This window comes from Paramisgurnus dabryanus, chromosome 7 (assembly GCF_030506205.2).
Source record: "Paramisgurnus dabryanus chromosome 7, PD_genome_1.1, whole genome shotgun sequence".
NCBI lineage: Eukaryota > Metazoa > Chordata > Actinopteri > Cypriniformes > Cobitidae > Paramisgurnus > Paramisgurnus dabryanus.
In genome coordinates this window covers 8,590,754-8,613,773 of record NC_133343.1, presented here as the reverse complement: position 1 = coordinate 8,613,773, position 23,020 = coordinate 8,590,754, and the positions used below count along the sequence as shown (strand labels likewise).

The following is a 23,020-nucleotide window of genomic DNA, read 5'->3' as shown; positions in this document are numbered from 1 at the left end:
TTAGACCATCATGGGTATAAACCGAAATTAAACATGCTAAACCAACATCTGTTTTATTTATAACACATTGATTGATGCGTCTGTGAGAGGAGAAAGCTAGAGCTTGAATCTCAACGTTCATACACACATCATGAAAAAACTCAATAAAATCTCAATTTGGCATTTTCAAGGTTTGTTTCCTATAGAGTTTTTGTCAGAATCAACCCCGAGATCTATTCAATATTCCTCTCCGGTTGACAACGGCAATATGAAAAGAAAGCAAGGGCGAATTAGCCGTAAATTTAAATACGTAATTACAAACAGCAAGAAATCCTGTTCAGAATGGCTTGCCAAGCGTGTCAGCTCCAATTTGATTTTGCCCAGCTAAAACACTTTTGAAGCTTCTATAATTGGGTGAGTAAAGTAAACAGTGTCTTCCTACTGCTACTTATGCAAGAACTGCCATTGTCTGATGAAAAAAAATCTTTTACGTCTAATTTACCTCCGGTTTGAAACACGGGAGGCTGCAAATTTAATATTCAAAAACTGTCCGCCAGACCAATTTAGCATTAGTCTTGACAAAAATTATGCAGAATTCGAAACCCCCAGAAATGCTTGTGAGTGATTCTGCTGCGGTCCGGTCTCCATGTTAAACAGCAAACGGAGGTGGCGGCGTGTATTTTAAGGACGTTAAGCCTATTTCGACTCCTTTTAATGTATTTCTTCCGCAGTCTCTCCGTACCTCGAGAACCTGCTGCGCGCGGTGTTCCTTCTCCATACGGATTTGCTGAATGCGCTTTATCTTTTCCTGGTGAGGGAAGAGAAGAAAGTGTGTTAATTGAAAGTGCTGCGGCGCATTTTAAAAAAGGAGGACCGGCAGTCGAGGAGACCCCGAGTTAACAGTTATGATCCGAATGCTGAAGGGTTAAACCTTAAACCTGTGAGGATGGGACTCACCTGCTGCTTGATAATCTTAATCTGCTCCTTTTGTTTCCTTCTTTCTTCAGCGGCCATGATGGCTACAAGAGATATCGATAGGTTTCAGTGACTTGTTTGAACATCTGTGCGAGTGATCGAGTGGGTCTGAGTGTGTGTGAGAGACTACCTTGCTGTTTTCGGGCCTCTTTGGCTGCTCGCGCGAGTGCCTGTTTCTCAAGCTTCCTCATGAGCTTCATCTGGGCGGCTTGTCGGGCGATTTCTGCAATGAAGAAAGACAACCTTGATTGGTATCCTGCTTCAACATTACACCATAAACATGTCAACATGATGATATAAAGTTAATATGCACGGGTATTAAAAAAACGAATGGGAGCTCTTTACCCTGAGCCTCAAGCTTGCGCAGTAGTTTGGCCTCTGAGGGGTTTGGGAACTCGCTCTCGCCCAGATTCGGAGGACGGCCTTTTCGGCGCCGGCTGCCCGACACCTCACCGCCACCCCTCGGCTGGCGCTCTGTGTTGGGTGGACGACCCCGTCGCCCCTCCATCGCCAGAATACGAGGGATGACCTCTTCTTCTTTCAGAAGGGTCCAGTGCAGGCCCTGGGGGGAGGCGAGGGACAGAACCGGGGTAGATTCATAAAGACGGCAGTGAAAACACAGAAAATGTTTGTCTAAAAATAATTTAGGCTCCGTCAATCAGTGGAACAGCACCACATCATTTCAATATTTAGACAGTAATAATCAAAAATGATATTAAGTTATTAGTAAATCATTTGTGAGATAATCAAATGAAATAAAGTGAATTAGAAACACAAACATGAATTTCAAAACTCAATCAATGTAATAGTCTTTCGAGCTTTTTTTTAAGGAGACTTTTAACACACATGACAGACAAAACATGAAGTAGCACCCTGTGGAAACAATGAAGGCTGATTATTGCACAGACTCCCTACAGAATAAAAGGGGAAATTCAGGCTATCGGGGTTCAATCAAATTCTCTGTCCTGTTCAAGATGAAAGAGAGAGCGAAAGTATAAGAGAGCTAAACAGAAAAAGAATATAAAGAACAAAAAACAAAAAAAGGAGATGAAAGGCATTCACCTGGGGTCCTTCTCTCGCTTCATAGAAGTCACCAACCCTTATTTTTGCACTGAAGCTAAAATTATCACGTGTGATGTCAGTTATTCCGTATCTGGACAGATACTACAGAAGAGAGAATAATAGTGATTTTGTCAGACAGGACATCCAGAGAGCCATTAGCACTGTTAATGGTACCAAACTGAAAGAAGCCTAGCACACTTGCCATAATAAGTGCACAGCTAGCTAACGTAAACTGCTACATCTTACACCAGTAACTGCTAATGGTACACTGGGAGAGGAAAGGGGTTTTAACGGATGGGGTGTGAAACTTTCTGAGCGTTTGAGTGGGGTTGGGGAAAGTTGTGGGGATGGAGGGTAAAGGTTACCTTTACGACATCCGGGTACTGCCGTAGTCGCTTGCCGCATGGGGCGTAATACGCGACGTCTCCCTGTAACCGACCGCCCACCGTTTTGAACCTGGTCTCTCGTTGCCAGCTAGAACAAGAAAAGAAACGCATATTAAAATTAACATAGTATGGTTTTACAATGTGTTCAAATTTAAAATATGGTTCTTTAAAAAAAGGCCCATTTTTACAAGATGTAATACAAGTCTCAGGTGTGCCTAGAATTTGTCTGTTAAAGCGACACACCACTTTTTTTTGGAAAATAGGCTCACTTTCCAACTTCCCTAAAGTGAAACATTTGCTTTTTACCGTTTTGGAATCCATTCAGCTGATCTCCAGGCGGTACCACTTTTAGCATAGCTTAGCATAATCCATTGAATCAGATTAGACCATTAGCATCGCCCTCAAAAATAACCAAAGAGTTTCAATATTTTTCCTATTTAAAACTTGACTCTTCTGTAGTTACATCGTATACTAAGATAGACGGAAAATTTAAAGTTGTGATTTTCTAGGCCGATATGGCTAGGAATTATACTCTCATTCCGGCGTAATATCAAGGACTTTGCTGCCGTACCAAGGCTGCAGCAGGCGAATTATATTACGCTGCGCCTGAAAATAGTCCCCTTGGTTTCTATCAATAGCATATTTTCCGTTGGTCTTAGTACACGATGTAACTACAGAAGAGTCGATCTTTAAATAGAAAAAATATCAAAACTCTTTGGTCATTTTTGAGCGCGATGCTAATGGTCTAATTGGATTCAATGGATTATGCTAAGCTATGCTAAAAGTGCTAGTGCCAGACCCGGAGATCGGCTGAATGTATTCCAAAACGGTAAAAATCAAGTGTTTTACTCTCGGGGGGCAGCTCAAAATACCGTACAGGTCATGTCCAGATCATTTGTTAAAGCATATCCAAAATGACCCTATTTGGATGGTAGCAAAGGTGCGCTCATTTCATGTGTGTACCTTTAAATGCAAATGAGGAGTTTACAACCTCAAAACTGTCACTACCACATCGCAATTCACAAGGATTATAATTTGAGCGGTGTAGTTAGATTTCACAAGTGCCTCTTTAGTGCTTTCTGTATGTGTTTGTAATTGAGCTGGGAAATTATTTTTACTTCTGCAAATGCATAAATATACATCTGCCGTTTTAATGAGATGTTTATAAGAGATCGGTGAGCTGTTGCTAAAGAAGAGCACAAATGAACTGTAGTTAACAGGCGTTGAGTCAGGCTGGCGTGACGCAGCAGCGTGTCGTGTTTAAACTTACCCCATTTCCAGAGGAATTCGTAAATCATCTTCATTCATCACTCGCTTTCGCTTGGCAGAGCCTGGAACGAGACAACAGTCCCACAAAACACATTACAACACACATAGGATTACAAGCAAACAAACTGTGTCATCAACTCGTATAAATTACAACCCCATACTGAGCAAACAACCTCAAAAACAACCAGATGGTTAAAATCTGAGTACTGGTTATCTGTATACATGTTTAAGTGCCATTTGCGCATTAATCCAAGTCAAAGATGTGTATTTTACGTTTAGACCCTTTATCCAAAGTGACTTGCAATGGACTCAAGTTTTACATTTATTCTTAAAGGAATAATAAAATCTGATAATTTACTCCATCCGTGATGTCTTTCTTTGTTCAGTCCAGAATAAATTAAGTTTTTGGGGAAAACATATCAGGATTTATGTCCATATAATGGACCTCAGTTTAGAGTTTCGATGCGGTTTAAAATTGCCGTTTCAATGCAGCTTCAAAGGGCTCTAAACAATTCCAACCGAAGCACAAGGGTCTTATCTAGCAAAACGATAATTTTCACTTTAAAAAAAAACTTTAACCACAACTATATGGAGAAAAATTCTGTGATGTTTTTCCTCAAAAACGTAATTTCTTCTCGACTGAACAAAGAAAGACATCACTATCCGGGATGACATGGGGGTGAGTAAATTATCAGGATTTTTTTATGAAAGTGGAGTAATCCTTTAACGGAAAACACGCATGCATTGATAAAATATTGGTATGTTTTAATTCATCTAAGTTGAGATAAAACATAGTAAAATATTGAAAAACGGTGGTGTTTTCCTTTCAGGCTAAAGCATGGTCAATTTTTTTACATAAATGCGAGGGTCTACGAGAGTCTAGGCAATTTTTGTCATCAGAAGACTGAAACCCCTAATCCATTGTACATTGGTGGCGCATATACCCAGGGTTTTAGGAATCACATTCATGATCTTTGTGCCAGATCCTGCTTCCAATGAAAGTCTATGGAATTTTTTTACCAACGCACGGCAAATCTGATCATTTTAAAAGCAACCGCTTACATCCCCTCAAAAACCCACATCAATTTAGGCATCAATCATATCATAGCACAACCGTTTCCATGCTGAAGTCTAATATTTTAAATTAATGATTTCAAATCCTTAACCTCAAGTATGAGGAATGGTAATGCTGATGTTTGCCTTAGCACGCCTGTCTAACAAAAACTCTCGTGACATCAATCTGGCACCACACGAAGGAACCAAAAAAACTAACCAATGATCACTCAGCACAATCTTTTATAACTCAGCAAAAAAAAAAATCATCATTTACTCACTCACAAAAAAAAACTTTCTAAGCACCATTGACTTCCATAGTATTTGTTTTTCCAACTATGGAAGTCAATGCTGCTTCTTTTTTCTGCTCGTTTACAAATATCTTCCTTAGTGTTCAAAAGAACAAAGGAATTTATTAAGGTCTGCAACAACCTAAGGGTGAGAAATAATGACATCATTTAAATTTTATCCCTATCCCTTTAACTGAAGCCCTGGATAATTCTCTGAAAACAAACGTTCACACTTGCTCTTCACGGCTTAATGCAGATTCCTCATGCTTTTCAACGGACACACTTTGAAAAAAGTATTTCATTCCATTGCAGTGAGAGATGCTGAACGTCGTCCAAGAGCAGATGCACTCCTGCGCCGTGTTTGCTGGATTTGTGAGTGTTTTGTTTAACAAATGTCTCTGTTAGCTTCACAAGGAAAAAGCAGATTAACTCAGCCAAACACAGGTAATGACTTGATGTGCCTTTGTTAACAAGTTAAGCCAAACACTGGTTCTGGGTTGACTTCGACACCACAGTCAGAGCTCTTGTTACTGGCTATGTTTACTCAACCGTAAACCTGACCCTGTATACTTCAAACTCAATTAATTGAAATAGTTTAATATTAAATCTGTTTGGCTATTTCCTCAAATAGAGTCACTGGTTGGGTCCAGGGACGCACACCCAAACAGACGTGCACAAATACGATGCCAGCCGGCATAAATTATCCTTCTAAAAATATACACTCCGTCATCTGAGCGTGACAGCCCACACAAACAAATACACAAACAACAGGCCATGCACACATACAGTACACACAAATATCTAATCCCTCCTTAAAGTAAGGAGTCGGGCTTATCCAGTGTGATGTCATCGCGCTCGTATTTACCTGGAGAGGTGCCAACGGAGTATGATGAGGAAGGAGAGCTGTGATAGGTCAAGGCACTGGAGCTGCTCACAATGGTGGGCGTGGCCACACTGGAGGGCTTAATGACTTGGAGGTTGAGAGGCAGACAGTCAGACAGGCTGTGATTGGTGGAGGAGTTGAGGTGGGAAAACCCCTTGCTGACTTTCTGAGGGGTCTTCTCTCCGTCTGTATCCATCGATGCATCCTTGCTCTTCTTTTTACCACCCTCAGAGCCATTCAGCTCGCTGTCTGAATTACTGTCTGATTCTGAAAGAAAGAGACGGTTTCACGTTATAAGCAAAGCAACAATGTGAAAATTAAACTACTGAACTGCTTCGGTCATTTGGATTCAGTCAGATTTCTAAAAAGAAAGTGCTGTTTGTGTGGTTTATGTCTCTGCACGTGGAAGCCAGACGTTTTCACAATGTGCTGTAACAATAGGCGCAGTGCCGAAACTCAAGTCGTGCGTACGCTTCTGCTTGGGTGGACAGTGTGAATAGTGTAACCTGTTAATGTGGGAGCCAAGATAAATATGCACTGCTTTTGCGTGCAGAGTGAACCTCACACCTTTCGTAACAGCTTGCACTAATGTAGTGACGCACTTTCAAGCGTTTAAAACATTGCATATAAGCACAAGATCTGTGTCTCACCTGAGAGACTATCGTCAGAATCCTCTTCGTCATCATCATCTTCCTCATCCTCGATATCATCATCCTCATCGTCTTCATCCTCGGCAGAATCATCAGACTCTTTGCTGCTGGGCATCTCCTGCTCGGCTCCGCTGTGCTGAAAAAGGTCCACCAGAGACTGCACCAGGTGATTCTGGGATAGACCCCTCCATGCTTCTAATGCTTTGGGCGTCTTGCTCTTTCGTGGCTCGCGTGTGGTGTGGTTAGGAGTCGGGGAGACGTTTGCGGGGCTCTTGCGGCCTCCCGTGCTGAGGTTGACTGGCAGATCTGTGCGAGGTTTGGTGGTTAGGGCCAGGGGCGCGTCCTGGGTGCTCTGGATGACGCCATTGGGCTGACCGAGGCCAAGCAGGCTGTGAGGGAAAGGCAGAGGGGAGGAGGACACACCTTGCGCTGCGGGGGGCTTGGTCCTACTTGACACTTCAGAGCTGTGCTTATGAGGGAGCACAGAGGAAGAAGGTGATGACGATGATGAGGTGGTGGACGTTAGTATCCCCGCCCTCTTGTTTATCTTATATGGGCTCTGCTGTTTCTTTAACTGGAGAGGAAATGTCTGGTCCTGGGACAGGAAAGACTACACAAGGGAGAAACAAAAAAGAGCGGATGGGAAGTAAGTAAAACAAGTCAATATTGCATCCTCACAATGTTTTTATAAATGCTGGAGTAATTTTGGAACATCTTTTTTTATGTTAACATAAATAGTCTCTGTTTAATAAGCAAAGACAACAATAAGCAAGCCATTTGTGGGATGATTTCTCGGAAATGTGTAACCGTGGCACTATAAAAGCGTTCCTGTATTTGTTGAGCATAAACAAAACATTTACTAACGCTGATTAACAATTCAAAACTATGTCAACTTCTAGGTCAGTATTTCTAAACCATTGGTCCGGGAACTTTTAAGGGGGCCTCAGATGACTTAAATTTGGTAGAAATTGGGAGTGATTAAAGTCAAAAAGGTTGGGATCCACTTCTCTAGGTCTTTATCACAACACAATTTGAGTATCCCAACCAAGCCCAACACAGCAACATTAGCAGCTTTTGCACTATCGGGCCTGTGCGAGCCAGGGCTTCAAACGGGCCTCACGGAGCCAATAGCCTCCGACCTCCAGCTGTGTAGCCAAAATCAAGACGCCTTTGCATTGTCAGGCCAATAGCATGGCAGCGCTATAGAAAACAAATTGGCTCATCAAACAAAAAGAGTTTGGGGCTGGACTGTTTTTCCAACTTGCTTGGGGAAAACAATATTTTGCAATTCCTTTTGGAGATGCTGGTGTTGCCGGAGTTCGTTCACGTTCGTATGCATTTACTCCTTTTCGATTTATAAAACGGCATTACACAAATAATGTATCTTAAGCAAAACAAAGTTGAATTTCAAACAGAACGTAAGATGTGTACTGAAAGCAAAGGAGAGCGAGGGAAAAAAACAAATTGGTAAACAAAGAGAATACGCAAGTGATCGAGGAAAAGGGGGGAATGGGAGAGGTGGAGATGTGGTAATTGCGCTGGTTGTCATGTGGTTTAAGTGCTGGTGGAGGAGGAGAGTGAGCGAGCATAATGTTGCTTAGACTCACAAAAACAGAGAAAGACCGCAATCCACGACGTTCATTAAGAGCCTGTGAAAGGGGCAATCCTACCCTGGCTTTAACCACTGAGCTCAATGCCTTCAAATCTTAACTAAATCACAACAATTAAAGTTTCCTTACTCAAATACATAAACATCAATTGGATTTATACATTTTCTTAAAAAATAAATTTGAGTTGGCACTATAGGCCAAGTGGGCTACCACTCCGCTCACCTGTTTTAGTCGCTTTAGACGCCCTGCTGAAAAAACAGTCAAAACCATCTTAAAGGGATATTCCAGCAAAATTACCCCATGATTTACTCACCCTCAAGCAATCAGAGATACACATGTCCATCATCTTTCAGACGAACACATTTGGAGTTATTTTAGTAAATGTCCTTGCTTTCCAAGCTTGGGAGAAAACAGAGATCAGGGAAAAACTTCTGACTTCGAAGGCCATAAAAGTGCATCCATCCTTCACAGAAGTAACCCAATGTGGTTAATAAAGGTCTTCTGTAGGTAATCGATGCAATATAATAAGAAAATTATCCATATTTTAATCTTTATCAACTGTAATATCTGGCTTCTGGTAACGGCGCCATCTTGAACTCACAGGATTCACGAAGTCACTGTGCAACAGATCCATATCAAAGAACGCTCACTATGCTAAACTCCAAGATGCCGCCGTTACCCAAAGCTAGTTATTACAGCTTATAAAATTTGAAATATAGATATTTTTCTTACAAAATCGCATCCATTACCCATGGAAGACCTTTATAAACCATTGGAGCCATGTGAATGATCTCTGTAAAGGTGGAATGCACTTTTTGGAGTTTAAAGTCAAAAGTTGTTCCCTAATCCCTGTTTTTCAACCATAATAGAGCTTGGAAGACCAAGGACATTTACTAAAATAACTCCAAAACCCCATTCAGCACTTTTGTCCAAGAAAATTCCCATAAAATTGGCAAAAATAATTCTGTGTGAACACAAATAGTCCGTACATGATCTGGGATCTCATCCGTAAAGAGGACCTAGTAACATTGCCATAACATTCACGGAAAACATTCTGTGTGAACAAGAGGCAGAAACAATGCCGTAAGAGGTGTGCCCTAGTGAGGACGTGAGTGTCATCGTAACAACGGTTCAACTCTTTGACACAGCGATTTAAATGCAGATCAACATTCACAATGAGAAATGTCGGCAAACTGGACTGAAGCAGAGATCAGGGAGATATCGTCACTTCCTGTGCAGAAGCTAAGATCATTCACCAGCATGACAGATTAGCACATAACACACTCCTAATGATCTTGTCATAAACAAAAATGCATGCGCGTATAATTAGCAAACTTCAGATGCTGTGAAAAAAACTACCAAGTGCAAGACTTTAAATACGTCAAGCAATCTTTACGTTACGGGATCTTAATGGTATGTGTGTGAATGCAAGCACAGATTCGGAAAACCGTTGGCAGTGTGAATGAACCAAAATCAAACGATCCTGAACAAATCCCATAATTTTTCCGTAATCCCTGTGTAAAAAGAGCTCAAATGCGTGAGTCTGAAAGATGAAAGACGTGTATCTCGGATTGCTTGAGGGCGAGTAATTCATAGGGTAATTTTGATATTGGCTGGAATATCCATTTAAGCTGGCTGGATGGTCTTTGCTGGTTTAAGTGAAAAGTTCCTTGTTTAAGATGATCCTCCCAGCCTGGCAAAGCTGGTTGTACTTGGTGAGTCCAACTAAGACCATCTTGACCAGCTAACAAAGTGCGAGGAAGCTCTAAAACCCTTCTAAACCAAGTTGGGAAATCCGCCTTTTTAAACAGGGCAACAGCTTGTGGTCCTTTTTTACCCATTCTAAGGTGATGGTTGTTTAGTCTGAGCTCTTAATCACCTATTTTTAACAAGCTGATTCATTGTATGTGTCATTCGTGTCCATGGCAAAAATGGCGCGGAGTAAATAACGCACCAAAGATTAATTCTTGGGATTGGAGATTTTAATAAATCCTTAATCCAAAGTACAAAACTAGTAATAAAATCCAAATCTTAGGCCTTTTTGGAACTGTACCATAACATCATAATAAAAGCACTGTGGTTAATAACGAAAAAGGGGAAAAAAGCGATATTAACCTCTTCAACAGTAATTTCATGGCAACAAAAGGAGAGGTGAAGAAAAGGCACATTTATTACATTCATTTGCTGAAATCTGGATCCTTAAGAAGCCATGGAGTTAATTGCCTGTTGGTTTTGCTTCAGTAATTCTAATAAAGTGATGCACATTGTCGCTTTCATTTACCAACTAAAGGCTCACAGTAGGGAAGCCAGTTGTACCGATAAGAGAATAGAGCCGTACTTTCTGTCCTTCTCCCTTAAACACACTCACAAACACACACACAAATAATTCCCCCTGCCTCTCTCTCTTCGTTACCCTGACCTTTTCAAATAGGCTGGTCAATAAGGAGAGACACATCCTGAATACCAACAACACCCTAAAAGCGATAATCCTAAATTGGCTTAACACACACAAACTGTGCAGAATTTGTTTTAGCTATTTTGCTATTCTGGAAAATGAAGGCGAAGACACCAACCTTGAGGGATAAGGGAGATTAAACATACGAACTTGAAGGCTTGCGTTTTTCGACGCCCTCCGCTCACCTGTTTCAGTCTGTAGTCTGTGACGTGCGCCAAAGAACTTTCCAGAATCTTCCTGCTGGTGAGAGCGTCCAATGTTGGAGCTTGAGACTTGCGGGAGGAAGCTTGAGATTGTGCCTTGAGGGAGGGGGTTAGAGGGGGCGGCTTGGGGGAAGAGGAGAGAGGGAGGGGTTTCGGAGGGGAGGGGACTGACATGGGCTTGGGGGAGGAGCATAGAGAAAGAGGGAGTGGCTGATGGGAAGAAGGGAGTGGCTTGGCAGTTTTAGGAGAGGAGGTAAGGTGCTGCGGGGAACGTTTAGGCGACACGTCTCGACACGACTGCGCGAGCAACGCCAACGGTTTGGTGCCGGCCGCCAGGCCGGTGGATTGGATGACACTGGTGTGAAGGGGTCTTTCCTTGCCTTTGTGGCCCGACATGGAGAGCAGAGAGGACTGAGACAGTGCTGGAGTGCTGGGTGGAGAGCGATGCAGGTGCCCTGGAAGAGAGGGTTCGAGAGGTGCACTACGTTGCAGGCCTCCACGGAAATCTTGGGCTTCAGCTAGCCTGCTCTTTTCCTTCTTACCGAAGTTTGGCGTCACAATCTGGAACGAACAAGAAAGACCTAATCAGCTGACCCAAAACGTAGCATGATAAGCTATAATTTTATTACATAATTGCTGCGTTTTAAATGCCAATGCTCCCATTTGATGGGAAGAACGAAAATGGCACAAGGAGAATATCATAAATCATTAACAGTAAGTCAGTTCTGTACCATTTTGAGTTACATCTTAGTTTTACTCAACCACTTGGTGACCTTTACAAATCAACAGGCTGTTTTTGCTACTGTTATGCATTTAGCAGACACTTTTACATACATGATCACTGCTACATCATTTAAAAGGCGCTTTAATTCAAATTTCTAGGAGACATAGCACTGCTTTGCGAAGATAACCCGCAATCTTTTAATTACCTGTCCAGACCTGTAACTACTAGGTCACATGACCCCAAATACTAACGTGCTAGTATGCACAACTTACTTTCATTTTCTTTTTCTTTTGCCGTTCCTTTTCGGAGTCTGATTCCTCGCTGTCTTTACTCTGGTCATCTTCATCTTCATCATCATCATCTAACTCACCAAGATCATCGATATCGCTGCTGCTTACCCCGTCGCTGTCACTATCCAGCGACGATCCAGATTCACTCTCGCTTACAGCAGAACCCTCCGCCGGTTTCTTATGGGCCTTCTGCATGGGTCAAGGCAGATGTCAATCATCTCATAAAGCAATTGCTATTTTTCTAATCAAACAGCATTATGTATGTTTTGTGCTTGCACAGTGCATGTTGTGCTGATGTCACCTTCTCTTTAGTTTTCTGTGTGGGTTTCTCCTGAAGCTCCCCTGTGCTGTTGCTATGGTGACTGGCCTTGCGGTCGCGGGCTTTGGCGTTGGGGGTCCGGCTGTGCTCTGGGGGCCGGAGCGCAGGGGAGGGGGATGCTGCAGCCGAAACCGTTCCTTTAGCGGCAGAGGGAGAGCGAGAGCGGCCATTCACAGCTCCGTTCACACCTGTGCTCAAAAGAGATTACACAAGCCAGATCAGATGGAGTCTAAGGTTTACATTACGTTTAAATGAATGTAATCACCAAACTGCTATGTTGTACGTTTTACATATAAAAATGTTGGCACAATTATATTTTTCTCCAGGTAACTGATTTTATCAGGATTTTGTGGAACAAAGTACAGAAGAAAAGCGCAGATGATCTCAGTCGTTTGATGAATTTGATGCTGGAGGCAACAGCTCAAGGCAATGATTATTGTAGTACACCAGCCTGAAGGCTACATTACTTTTGTTCAACTCCAAGTCTGCCTCCAAGTCATCTCATGCATTTCCAGGAGAATCACACTAGGGTTTTACAGAAACACACCTTTGGAGGCCTGGCTGCTCTTGTTGGGGGTTTTGGATGTGTACGGATTTGCCTCATGGTTGTGAAGGGGTGGGGCGAACATGGGGGGCAGCCCGAGAAAAGGCGGGAAGAAGGCTGGAGGACTCCGCCCATGAGCCTCTGCTGCCCTCCACCATTCTAAGAAAAGAGAAAATAACCTCATAAACATTCTTTCTTTATTTTTGCAATCTAGCTGGATTTTTAAAAAAATATATTTAGACATTTAAAAAAAAAATCTGCATTTATATTTAGGTGAAAACAATTGGCCCATTATGAATACTTTATATTTGCATGCGATTCACGTTCTCATTGGATGAACCAACAAACATTGCATATAGACACATACCTGACAAAGCTCCTAGTTGTGGGTGAGCTGCAAGGGCTGCAGACATCCCCAATCCTCCTAGACCCCCAAACTCTGGGCGTGCCGTCGCCGGGGAGAGCAGGCCAAAGGCCGGGTGGGCCATGAGTGGGTACGCGCTGGGCAAAGAGGTCACAGAGCTGACGCTGAAGGGCTGGTCACTGCCCGTCAGGCCAAACAGAGGACCTACCCAACCAAACACACACACACACACACATATATATTAATTATTACATAATCACACACAAACCATCTATTGTCTAATCTAATCCCACCAATTAAACAATGCCATAATTTCCGCACACCAAGATTCCGAAAAATCGGATATGCAAATTAAGGATCACCACGGATGAGGCTAAAATGGTCTAAACAAAACTGTCATTAGATCCGAAGACACAGAGCTGGTGTGAGCATACGAGTGCGAGCAATTTGTGTGTGTGAGAGGGGAGTTTCATGAACGCTTAGATGAGACAGTTTGATGGCTGTTAATGTTAATGTAATCACAGGCTTTTTGACAGTATTTGATTAATAACTATGATCAGAACAAATGAAAGTCTCGGCGTGTGAGAGATAGAAAGCAGGAAGGGGCGGGAGGGAAGACGCCCAAGATGCTCCTGCATCTTCCTCGACATTCTGAAAGATATCACGACACCCTCTCAGAATTCGATAAATCACTTCAATCTCCTGTCTGCCATCGCGCAGGTTCTTGGTATACATGCAAACACGGAGCTGTTCGTAAATAATCATCGCCGTCTTCTTCGTCATCATAACGATTGCATCCTTTCTGGGATCGATCTGTTCTGGCAGCGCCGGTGCTGGGCATTGTCTCCTTTAGGAGTCAGATGTAATTTCTATGCCGCATATTTCATGCAAATTCAATTTCCATTAGGGAGCGCAGGAAAGAAAAGGCTTGAGCGCACCGTTCCGCCAGCGTAGCACACACGCAGTAAGAAAAGCGATGATGGGAAACGCAGGATTTTTGCAGACAGCTCTAACTCCTGTAGGGATGGCGTGGAGGTGAGGGCCTTGACTCTGTTGTCGTTTTTATGGGAAGAAGGAAGGGTGTATTGTTTTTGTAAGATTTCTTCCTCTAAAGTCCACATATAACATTAGTCAAGGTCTCTTGCTCCAAAAGGAGAAGTAATTTAGTTTTATGCGAGCGCTTCCCACCCTCTTTCTGACCTGTATAATTATGAGATGTTTTTGCTGAAACAATATAAAGGTTGCCCCCCCAAAAAAATTTTTTACAAGCACATTTCATTTACATCAATAATGAATGATAATCAATAAAATAACTATAACGATAATTATATTGGCATCCATACCAACAGATGATGACGTTACGTTGATTTAATGCTCATGTTTTGCATTTTTACATTTTAAATATGCAAGCCCTTTAAATTGTCAGGGATTTTGATTGGCTGTCAATATTTTTCGCACATCAGCTAAACAAAATGACTCTGAAAGTCATTCCAACGACATCATTTATCTGTTTCTCTTAAATTTACATAAAAAACTTTATCGTGATGGTTATCGTCCTTGGTGTAAACAGTGATAGGCTGATCTGTACATGTGGGCGGAGCTGTAACAATAGGCAAAGTTGTTAAACACTGATTGGTCATAAATATGTAAACATGGGCTGCCATATGTTAAGCGTGATTTATAGTTCTGCATATGATTAACACCACGGTCTCAGTTTATATGTATACTACTCCTTCGTTTTTAGTGTCGACGTGCAATTACACATGCAGACCGCTAGTAGGCAGACTATAGTTCGATAGCGCGACCTACATGTACAATGTGCGTGAGGGCTTTTTAGAAATTCAAATGTGTGCATACAGTTCGTGCGTACTCTTTTAATGATGAAAATTGCGCACACGTACTGTACACAAACCTTTGCATACGCATAAAAAAAATTACCATACTTCGGCCTCTACACATAAGTATAAACTGCCATTTAATGTCCTCCTCACAGTTGTGATGCAGTGTTTCCTATCTACAGTTCATAAAAAAAGATCACCACTACACTTCAAATAATGTTTATTACAAAAACCAGTTTTGCAGACATGTACGTGACATAGTATTTAAAAAAAAAAACTGGCTGATAGAGTGTTTGGTCATAAATGAAACTAAACAGTTTGCATGTCCTTGCATGCAGCCTACAAACTCCAGTATCAAAACAACCAGGGGAATCCAGTTATTCGTAATATGTCCTCTTTTAATTAAAGCTCTCGTATGGGGAAAACTGAAGAGAAAGGAGACGGCTTTCAGTTCCCTAGCTTAAGGCCGCTTCTTTGTCTTGCATGCACATATAATTCGCATGCACGCAGAAAGATGATAATGTATAGCCGGCATGTTTTGGGGTTATAGACGGTGGCGATAGAGGACAAAATGAAGGAGACTACAGAGAGGGAGACAGACGTCAAGATAAATGAAAGGAAATATTTCCCCAAAAGACCATCAGCCGCTCCTGCTGGCAACACACATGCACGCACAGGAAAGCACACACAGTGGCAGAAACGCCAGTTTCATATTAATGCGCTTTCAGTCGGCAATAATTAAATCAGCTCGAGAGGAGCAGAGCCGAATTACCGGATTACCTGATATCCTTCTTATTTTATCTACCCCCCCAATACACCTTCCAGTGTTCTCCATCTTCTGACATACCGAGCCATCTTGAAGAGCGGCGTTGTCCTCCCCCACCTGGCTTTCCGCGCTCTCTTACGTGGGATGCGGCGGAAGCCGATTAATGTGCCCTCCGTTTGCATCAATCACATTTCTGCAGACAGATCTGACAGCCGACTTAATTGTCTGTGTGTCTGAGGGGGACGGCGAGGAAAAAGTGCGAACATGTGGCTGGCGTTTGTTCGGAGAGAGGTTAAAATATTCTCAGTTTAAGCCCAGATGCGGCTCGTTCTCGACCTGAACATCATCTCTCACTCCTGCACACTTGTGGGCTGGTGATTTAGTGTTTGCGGGACAAAGTGTTAATTGCGTTTAAAGCGGTAATGATAGAACTGCGAGAACCTGTCGAGGGAAAGTCTCATTCGGAGCGTTAATCAGCTCAACTAGGACTGAAATACTGAGGTTTTCTGTCTGTTTAACTAAAAGAAAATCCCTTTAAAGTGGATGATTCATTTTCAGAGGGATTTTTATCTCTTATGAAATATTATATGAACACAGGGCCAAAGGTAATCACAGCCATGCCGATGTTTAGCACAACAGCACTTTTGCTGTAAACGATAAGTCAAAGAATTAGTCAATTTTCTTGAAAATAAAATCCAGATAATTTACTCACCACCATGTCATCCAAAATGTTCATGTCTTTCTTTGTTCAGTCAAGAAGAAATTATGTTTTTTGAGAAAAATATTCCAGGGTTTTTCTCATTTTAATGGACTTCAATGGACCCCAACACTTAACAGTTTTAATGTAGTTTAAAACTGCAGTTTCAAAGGACTCTAAACGATCCCAAATGAGGCATAAGGGTCTTATCTAGCGAAACTTTTGTCATTTTTGGCAAGAAAAATTTTAAATATGCACTTTTAAACCACAACTTCTCTTCTTCCTCCAGCTGTGCGACGAGCCAACCCAACCTCACGTAATTGCGTAATGACATCGAAAGGTCACGTGTTACATATATGAAATGCACATTTGTGGACTATTTTAAACAATAAACTGACACAAAGACATTAATTAGTATAATTTGACATACAACAACGTCAGAACAGTCCTCTTTCTCCACACTTGTAAATACTGGGGCGTAGTTTCGTTACATCATCCGTGATCTCTTGGGCGCGTCACAGGACCGGAGGAAGATGAGAAGTTATGCTTCAAAAGTGCATATATTTTTTTTCTTGTCAAAAATGACAATCGTTTCGCTAGATAAGACCCTTATGCCTCGTTTGGGATCGTTTAGGGTCCTTTGAAACTGCAATTTTAAACTACATTAAAACTGTTAAGTGTTGGGGTCCATTAAAGTCTATTAAAATTAGAAAAATCCTGGAATGTTTTCCTCAAAAAACAATTTCTTCTCGACTAAACAAAGAAAGACATCAACATTTTGGATGACATGGTGGTGAGTAAATTATCTGGATTTTATTTTTAAGAAAATGGACTAATCCTTTAATAAGCAGTGATGGACATTTTATGACATACCAAGCTACTGTAAACAAAAATAGTGACAAGTATGGCAAAACATAATCAACCTCACCTAAAATAAACAATAAAAGTATATTACGGCAAACTATTGTGTGCAACGCAATGTCCCACTATGGCTCAGCCTGAATGAAGGCCGTGTCACAGCGCACGATATGTTTTAAAAATAATTTATTTTTAGTTCTCTGAAAATAAAACAACAACGAGAAATGCTAAGTATTTGAATTTGTGGAGCGGCAAAATTATATACATTTTAAGAATCAAAAACCTTCCTTCACCGTGACACCTCTTGTTGGGCTTGTGAGGAGGGAAAGGCGCGTTGAAACGGTTCAACTGTTAATGAGAGTCTTGTCAGAAGATGACACGGGGCCAAAAAAGAAACCGGAGCAGACAGAGCAAATTACAAACAGGATAGAGTCAGTGCGGCCGTTCAAATGTCACCGCTTTAAGAAGAAAAGAGGACATTTCGGAGTGTCTTGAAAAATGGGAGGAAAACAGTGTTATTGTGCATGTGCGTTCATGTGTGCGCGCGTGTGTTTATGTGAAGGAAGGGTGGAGAGTGAGACTACAGCGGTATTAACAAAGGCCTGGTTAATTGGTTGAGATTCATTAATGCAGCAGCTTTTCAATTTGCAGCCAAAACTGTGAGTGCTAAATCCTGGACGGTGTTTTCACATGCCAAACAATGAGTCGGTAATTACGACAGGAGCGAGTCGGTGGCTTTCTTCGGCACTGACTACGCCGGAGAAAGAACAAAACACGGGAAGGAGCGAGAAGAGATGATTTATCAGACAGGACGGAAAGGACGTGGACAGGATTTATGATTAAAATGAATACCTCCTTCAAATAGGAACAATTTGAGTGTAGATGTCTCAAGATGCATTTTTAAAACCTTTTTCATTTCGCACGCCGTGAAAAAATACAGCGCGGATGATTTGAGACACTTAACGGTCAAACCAATCAGTTTAGCATGTTTATAGAAAACAAACAAATAAAAATAGCTCCGAAACACCCACCCTTTGCAGGGTGAGATGCAGCTCAAACCAAACTATTATAATACCTTGTAAATGTGTATTGCAGCTGTATGTAATATTCTTATGACCTCAGCATCATCAGTTCCTATTCCCTTTTCTTATTTTTGTGTGCAAACTATTCCTTTAACAGAACAGAGCAACAGACTGAGACTTTGTGCCTTATCAAGGCAAGCTTCAAAAAGCAGAAACGATTTGCACTTTTTGAGATGTCACTACAACTAAAAGAAACGGTGCTTCATCAGACAGGAAGAGAGGTCCCTGATGACACCAGTCTCCGGTCTGCCGCCAACCACGCAGTCTAAACTAGCATGTTCAAAGCATCCCCGTGCGACATGTGACACTGTTTGTGTGTGAATGTGGTGGGGTGTGTGAGATTTTTGACTGAGCACTTTTTGGAGTGTAACAAAAAGCAACCCTTGCATCAGGCCATGAAAGTGCACGCTCTTACCGCATGTGCTGATCGAGGCCGTGGCTCCGTGGTTCAGGCTACTCTTGGCATTGGAGGCTGCTGAGGAGGAGGATGAGGAAGAGGAGGACGCAGAGGTGGTGGCGTGAACGGAGAGCGGGGTGGAAGAAGGCGAGGCCAGCCTTTCTCCAGACTCCATATCTGTCAAGGACAATTCAATCGATAATTAGAGCGAGCTCGCACGCACACAAACACACACACAGGAGCGCACTCGTCCTGCCACTCTTTCTTTCACATCTCACTTGGCATGAACAATATTTCTATTTAACACCAGTCAGTCTTTACACACACACACACACACACACATACATCTGCTCGTAAGACGCACCAGTCTCACGAGCATATTTCTACAGGGCCGCGCGTTAATGACCCGTTCGGGCAGAGGGATTGTTCGGGTTGTCACGTTAACCATTCATTCGCTGACGAGACCCACTTCAATGGGACAGAAAAGAGACTGACACGCTCTCGCACACGAAGTGAACAGCGCGCTGATTTACAAGACTATTCACAGCCGTTTTTACACAGCGTAAAACAAGCCTTCTCACACTTGATGTGCTTAACAGGCAAATTACGCCTTTAACTGTTTCTGTGGAGATTTCACAGTTTGGAGACAGACTCAAATTAAGGGCGGGCGCACGAGCGAGCGCACGCAGCCTACATACCCACACACAGACCCGCAAGCGTCTTTTTCTCGAACCGAACGCATGTGTACTGTAATGAAAATATGATTAGCGCTTAGCGGTGTAAGCTTGCGATTTATACAGATTTTTGCGGAAAGAAACCGATTCCTGAAGACGCACGAAGTGTCTGGTGGGCCGCATTTAAGGTTGGCTGCGTATCGTTTCCACACGATTATATTCCACCTTGGACACGTTAAAGAATGCCACAGTTTAGCACGCATGCTTCTGGTATTCCATCATTATATAAACACTCGTCGCCCGTCCCCCGAGTTGTTCGTCTTGTTGTGTCTCACTGCTACACACGCCGATTAGATCTCAAAAATGGAAACGTCCATGGAATGTCAACTAGCAGCTCTCATCCATGAGCAATTCTGATGGCCAACAAATACACAAATTCACACACAGACACACACATACACACAGAAGGTGTTTGCATATTGGCATAAACAGTGACAGAGGCCACAATCTGCCACTCTGCTTGTTAGCATCCCACCCCTTCTCTTTCCACCTGTCCTTCATTCTCTTGTCTCTGGATCATCCCTGCATCTCTGCTTTTAAAGGCGGGGTGCATGATCTCTGAAAGCCAATGTTGACATTTGAAATCACCTAAACAAACACGCCCCTACCCCAATAGAATCTGGACCTTCTTTTGATAGACCCGCCCCACACATACGCAACCCAGGCAACGATGTCGGCTACAAGTGTGTTTTGGTACTCGGCCCGACTCCCTTTACAAAGTGTTTTTCAAAAATCATGCACTCTGCCTTTAAACTATCTTTGACTGCCTTTCCGAAGGTCAAAGGTCACCAGGTCACGACCTTTCCAATTGAAGTTTATGTCAGGTTACTGTAAATGAATGCCAGTTTTCTACCTCAAGTAGCACGTAAGACAAAGATTTAACAGTGTAAACATGCAATTTTGAAAATTTAAATGCAATTTGTGGATGTCAGCAAATCACACATAAGCACTAGGACAAAACACACATTTACATTTTATGCATTTGGCATGTGCTTTTATTCAAAGCAACATACAGTGCATTCAAGTTATACATTTTATTTGAATGTGATCTTTAGGATTGAACCCATGATGACCTTTGGGTTATTAATACAATGCTTTATCAATTCAGCTACAGGAACAGTTTTTATCAATTACCTATCATTATTATTAAAGATGCACCGATATAAAAAATTTCCACCGATACCGATTATTCAGACTGATATCTGTCAATTGCAATAGTTATATTAACTAAATTAAAAAAAATACATTTTCTGAATGTTATTCATTCATATAATAATAACTATTAACATTCAACATTAAACTAGTGATGTTTTTATTACATTTTCTATACACAGAACTCAAATTCATTTGCATTTTCCTGTTCTCTTTTGATTGACAGGACATATCGACCATGATGACTATATTTGTTTTTTTTAACTATTGGACAAAAATTGACCAACACATTATTGGCCAATATAGCCAAAATTTCCTTTAATACTTTTTTTATCTAAATTAATTCTCTCTATTATATCATTATCTAACGCAAATGTTATCTCTACAAGAAAGTTTTGCATCTTTAAAAAAACAACCACATTATTTCATTTGAGAATTATCTTTACGATTGACAGCCTTTAAAGGACACAAACGCATACACCGAAACTCAAATCCATCCATTTACTCCTGTCAGACGTCCAAAAGCGCAATATTTTATTTTCTACAATGTATAACAGTGTGTCTCCCGGAGAGTGAATTACATCGACTACCTCTTTCCAACTAGTCACTTAGCCTGATTACCTTAAACATCAATGGTAACAGGCGAGGGCCTCAAAATAATTCATAACAACAACCGTGATTACCACAATAATGGTATGCCTGGGTATTTAAGGATCCAATCCTGACTTAATTATCAGAAATTAAAACAGCTTTAGCATCAGAATTAGTCTGATTTTATAGCTAATTAGCCATCTTCCACTGTGACACTGGAAGGCAGGCATCGTAATCTCCACGAGCTGCGTAATTAATTTGACTCGGTGAACGCGGCCAATGAGATTGTCGGAAAAACAGCAGGTCCCGGATCCTGCGAATGAGCGAATCATATGTTAATCGTGATCCGAGCGCTTTGTGGGATATGTTTAAACCGTGCAATATGGACGGCACCCTCGGATCTTCTGTTGGCCGGGAGAAACGCGAACTCGATTCCCAGGAACGTGCAACCGGAGAGAGACACTACATAAAGCTGTGTGTTATTTAATTTAACCTGAAAATCAATCATACACTCCTGAGGCAGTGAAATATACTGCTGAGGTTGCTCTGTTTGGGAGAGTGTGTAAGCAACCATGCGAGTGTGTGTGCATAAGATTTAAAAAAGGGAAAGACAGGGTATAGGGTATAAGTCCTTATTTATTATGTGTGTGTCTACGTGTGTAGGCAAAAGGTACAGCTCGCCCACATATGAAAAGTGAGGAATTTTCATATTTGGATGAACTATTATTTTTAAAAATGTTACATTTTATTCATAATCTAAAAATCCAAAAAGGTTCCCTGTAAAGGTTTTCGTTAGGGATAGGTGCTAAAAAAAAATTGTATAAACCCTAGAAGAAATGAATGATGGAAAAACAAATGTGTGTGGTCGCGTGTGTTTATGTGTGTGCGTATGTGACCCACACTTCTCACTTGTTATGGCCCGTAGTAACAGATGGCCAATGCTAGCCACGCTAATCTGCCAACAGAGTCGTCAGCATGGATCAGTGCTAATCAGAGCGCGCCAGCAACCAGGCCGACACAAAGACTCCATTTTCTTCAACCGGCACACGTTCGACTCGCACCCAACGATGCTCCCGCAAGCCTGCCACCTTCCCTGTGACCTGCGGCTGGGGAACAGTGACCTTTCACCTCATATCGCTGCTAATTCCCTGTTCTAACAGGATGCAGAAGCGAACACACTTGTTTCTACAACGGAGTACACAGGACACCTGCATTAATGATGTTTAATGGTACGACAAAACAAAAGTGTGGGATTCTAACAAACGAGTGTTGGCCCTACTGATTTATTGATTGGCCGCAGCACTGCGACACCATTGGCTGAAGCTGTTTTCCTGATGCGTGAGATGGCTTTGACTGTCGCAAGACATGGTTGCTTGGTGACACTGGCAGTCAGACCATCGTCAGTGTCCCAGGATGCACGGAGAGAGAGAGAGGGGGAGAGAGAGCATGTGAAGCAGCACGTTAAAAAAAAACAGTATCTAAATCAGTGAGGGGAGGTGGACGGCAAAAAGAAATGATATGTGGGCGGTGACCTTTAGAAAGAGGTGTGGGATTCACCTTTCTTTCTTGAGCTGTCTCAGCTGTGAGTGAGAAGGTATTAGATTTTACATGTGTGTCTGTGCGTGTGTGTGCCCCGCCACACGGCTGAATAATCTAAAGCTCTTTAAGTAAAACAGGGTGGCAGGGTCGAACTGATCAAACTGATTTCCGTGAGCTAAAAGCTGCCAGTTTTTCCACGGCTCCTTGCAGGCGCGTCGGTTCGGAAAGCTTGAGCCGAGCAGTCCGGTTCATCCTAACTCAAATAGGCAGATACCATTGATCATGTCAATACATCTTTCCACCGTGACAA

At 42.1% G+C, this 23,020-nt stretch overlaps 1 protein-coding gene across 15 annotated transcripts in view; it reads right to left on the bottom strand.

The window, feature by feature from the left end:
* Nucleotides 1–23,020, bottom strand: part of baz2ba (bromodomain adjacent to zinc finger domain, 2Ba) — a 90,124-nt gene that overhangs the window by 21,771 nt on the left and 45,333 nt on the right. For 10 of the 15 annotated variants that reach the window (XM_065240202.2, XM_065240208.2, XM_065240205.2 and 7 more), the window contains exons 3-17: nucleotides 18,713–18,871; nucleotides 13,060–13,260; nucleotides 12,696–12,851; nucleotides 12,131–12,336; nucleotides 11,812–12,018; nucleotides 10,798–11,376; nucleotides 6,548–7,157; nucleotides 5,880–6,164; nucleotides 3,673–3,733; nucleotides 2,382–2,490; nucleotides 2,017–2,118; nucleotides 1,300–1,516; nucleotides 1,085–1,177; nucleotides 937–998; nucleotides 722–787 (exon numbers count right to left, since the gene is read on the bottom strand). In XM_065240202.2, the coding sequence (XP_065096274.1) occupies nucleotides 722–787; nucleotides 937–998; nucleotides 1,085–1,177; nucleotides 1,300–1,516; nucleotides 2,017–2,118; nucleotides 2,382–2,490; nucleotides 3,673–3,733; nucleotides 5,880–6,164; nucleotides 6,548–7,157; nucleotides 10,798–11,376; nucleotides 11,812–12,018; nucleotides 12,131–12,336; nucleotides 12,696–12,851; nucleotides 13,060–13,260; nucleotides 18,713–18,869 (3,111 nt within the window). In that variant the 5' untranslated portion in view covers nucleotides 18,870–18,871. The remainder of the gene's footprint in view (nucleotides 1–721; nucleotides 788–936; nucleotides 999–1,084; nucleotides 1,178–1,299; nucleotides 1,517–2,016; nucleotides 2,119–2,381; nucleotides 2,491–3,672; nucleotides 3,734–5,879; nucleotides 6,165–6,547; nucleotides 7,158–10,797; nucleotides 11,377–11,811; nucleotides 12,019–12,130; nucleotides 12,337–12,695; nucleotides 12,852–13,059; nucleotides 13,261–18,712; nucleotides 18,872–23,020) is intronic. The other 5 variants (XM_065240207.2, XM_065240206.2, XM_065240201.2 and 2 more) reach the window with 1 other exon arrangement.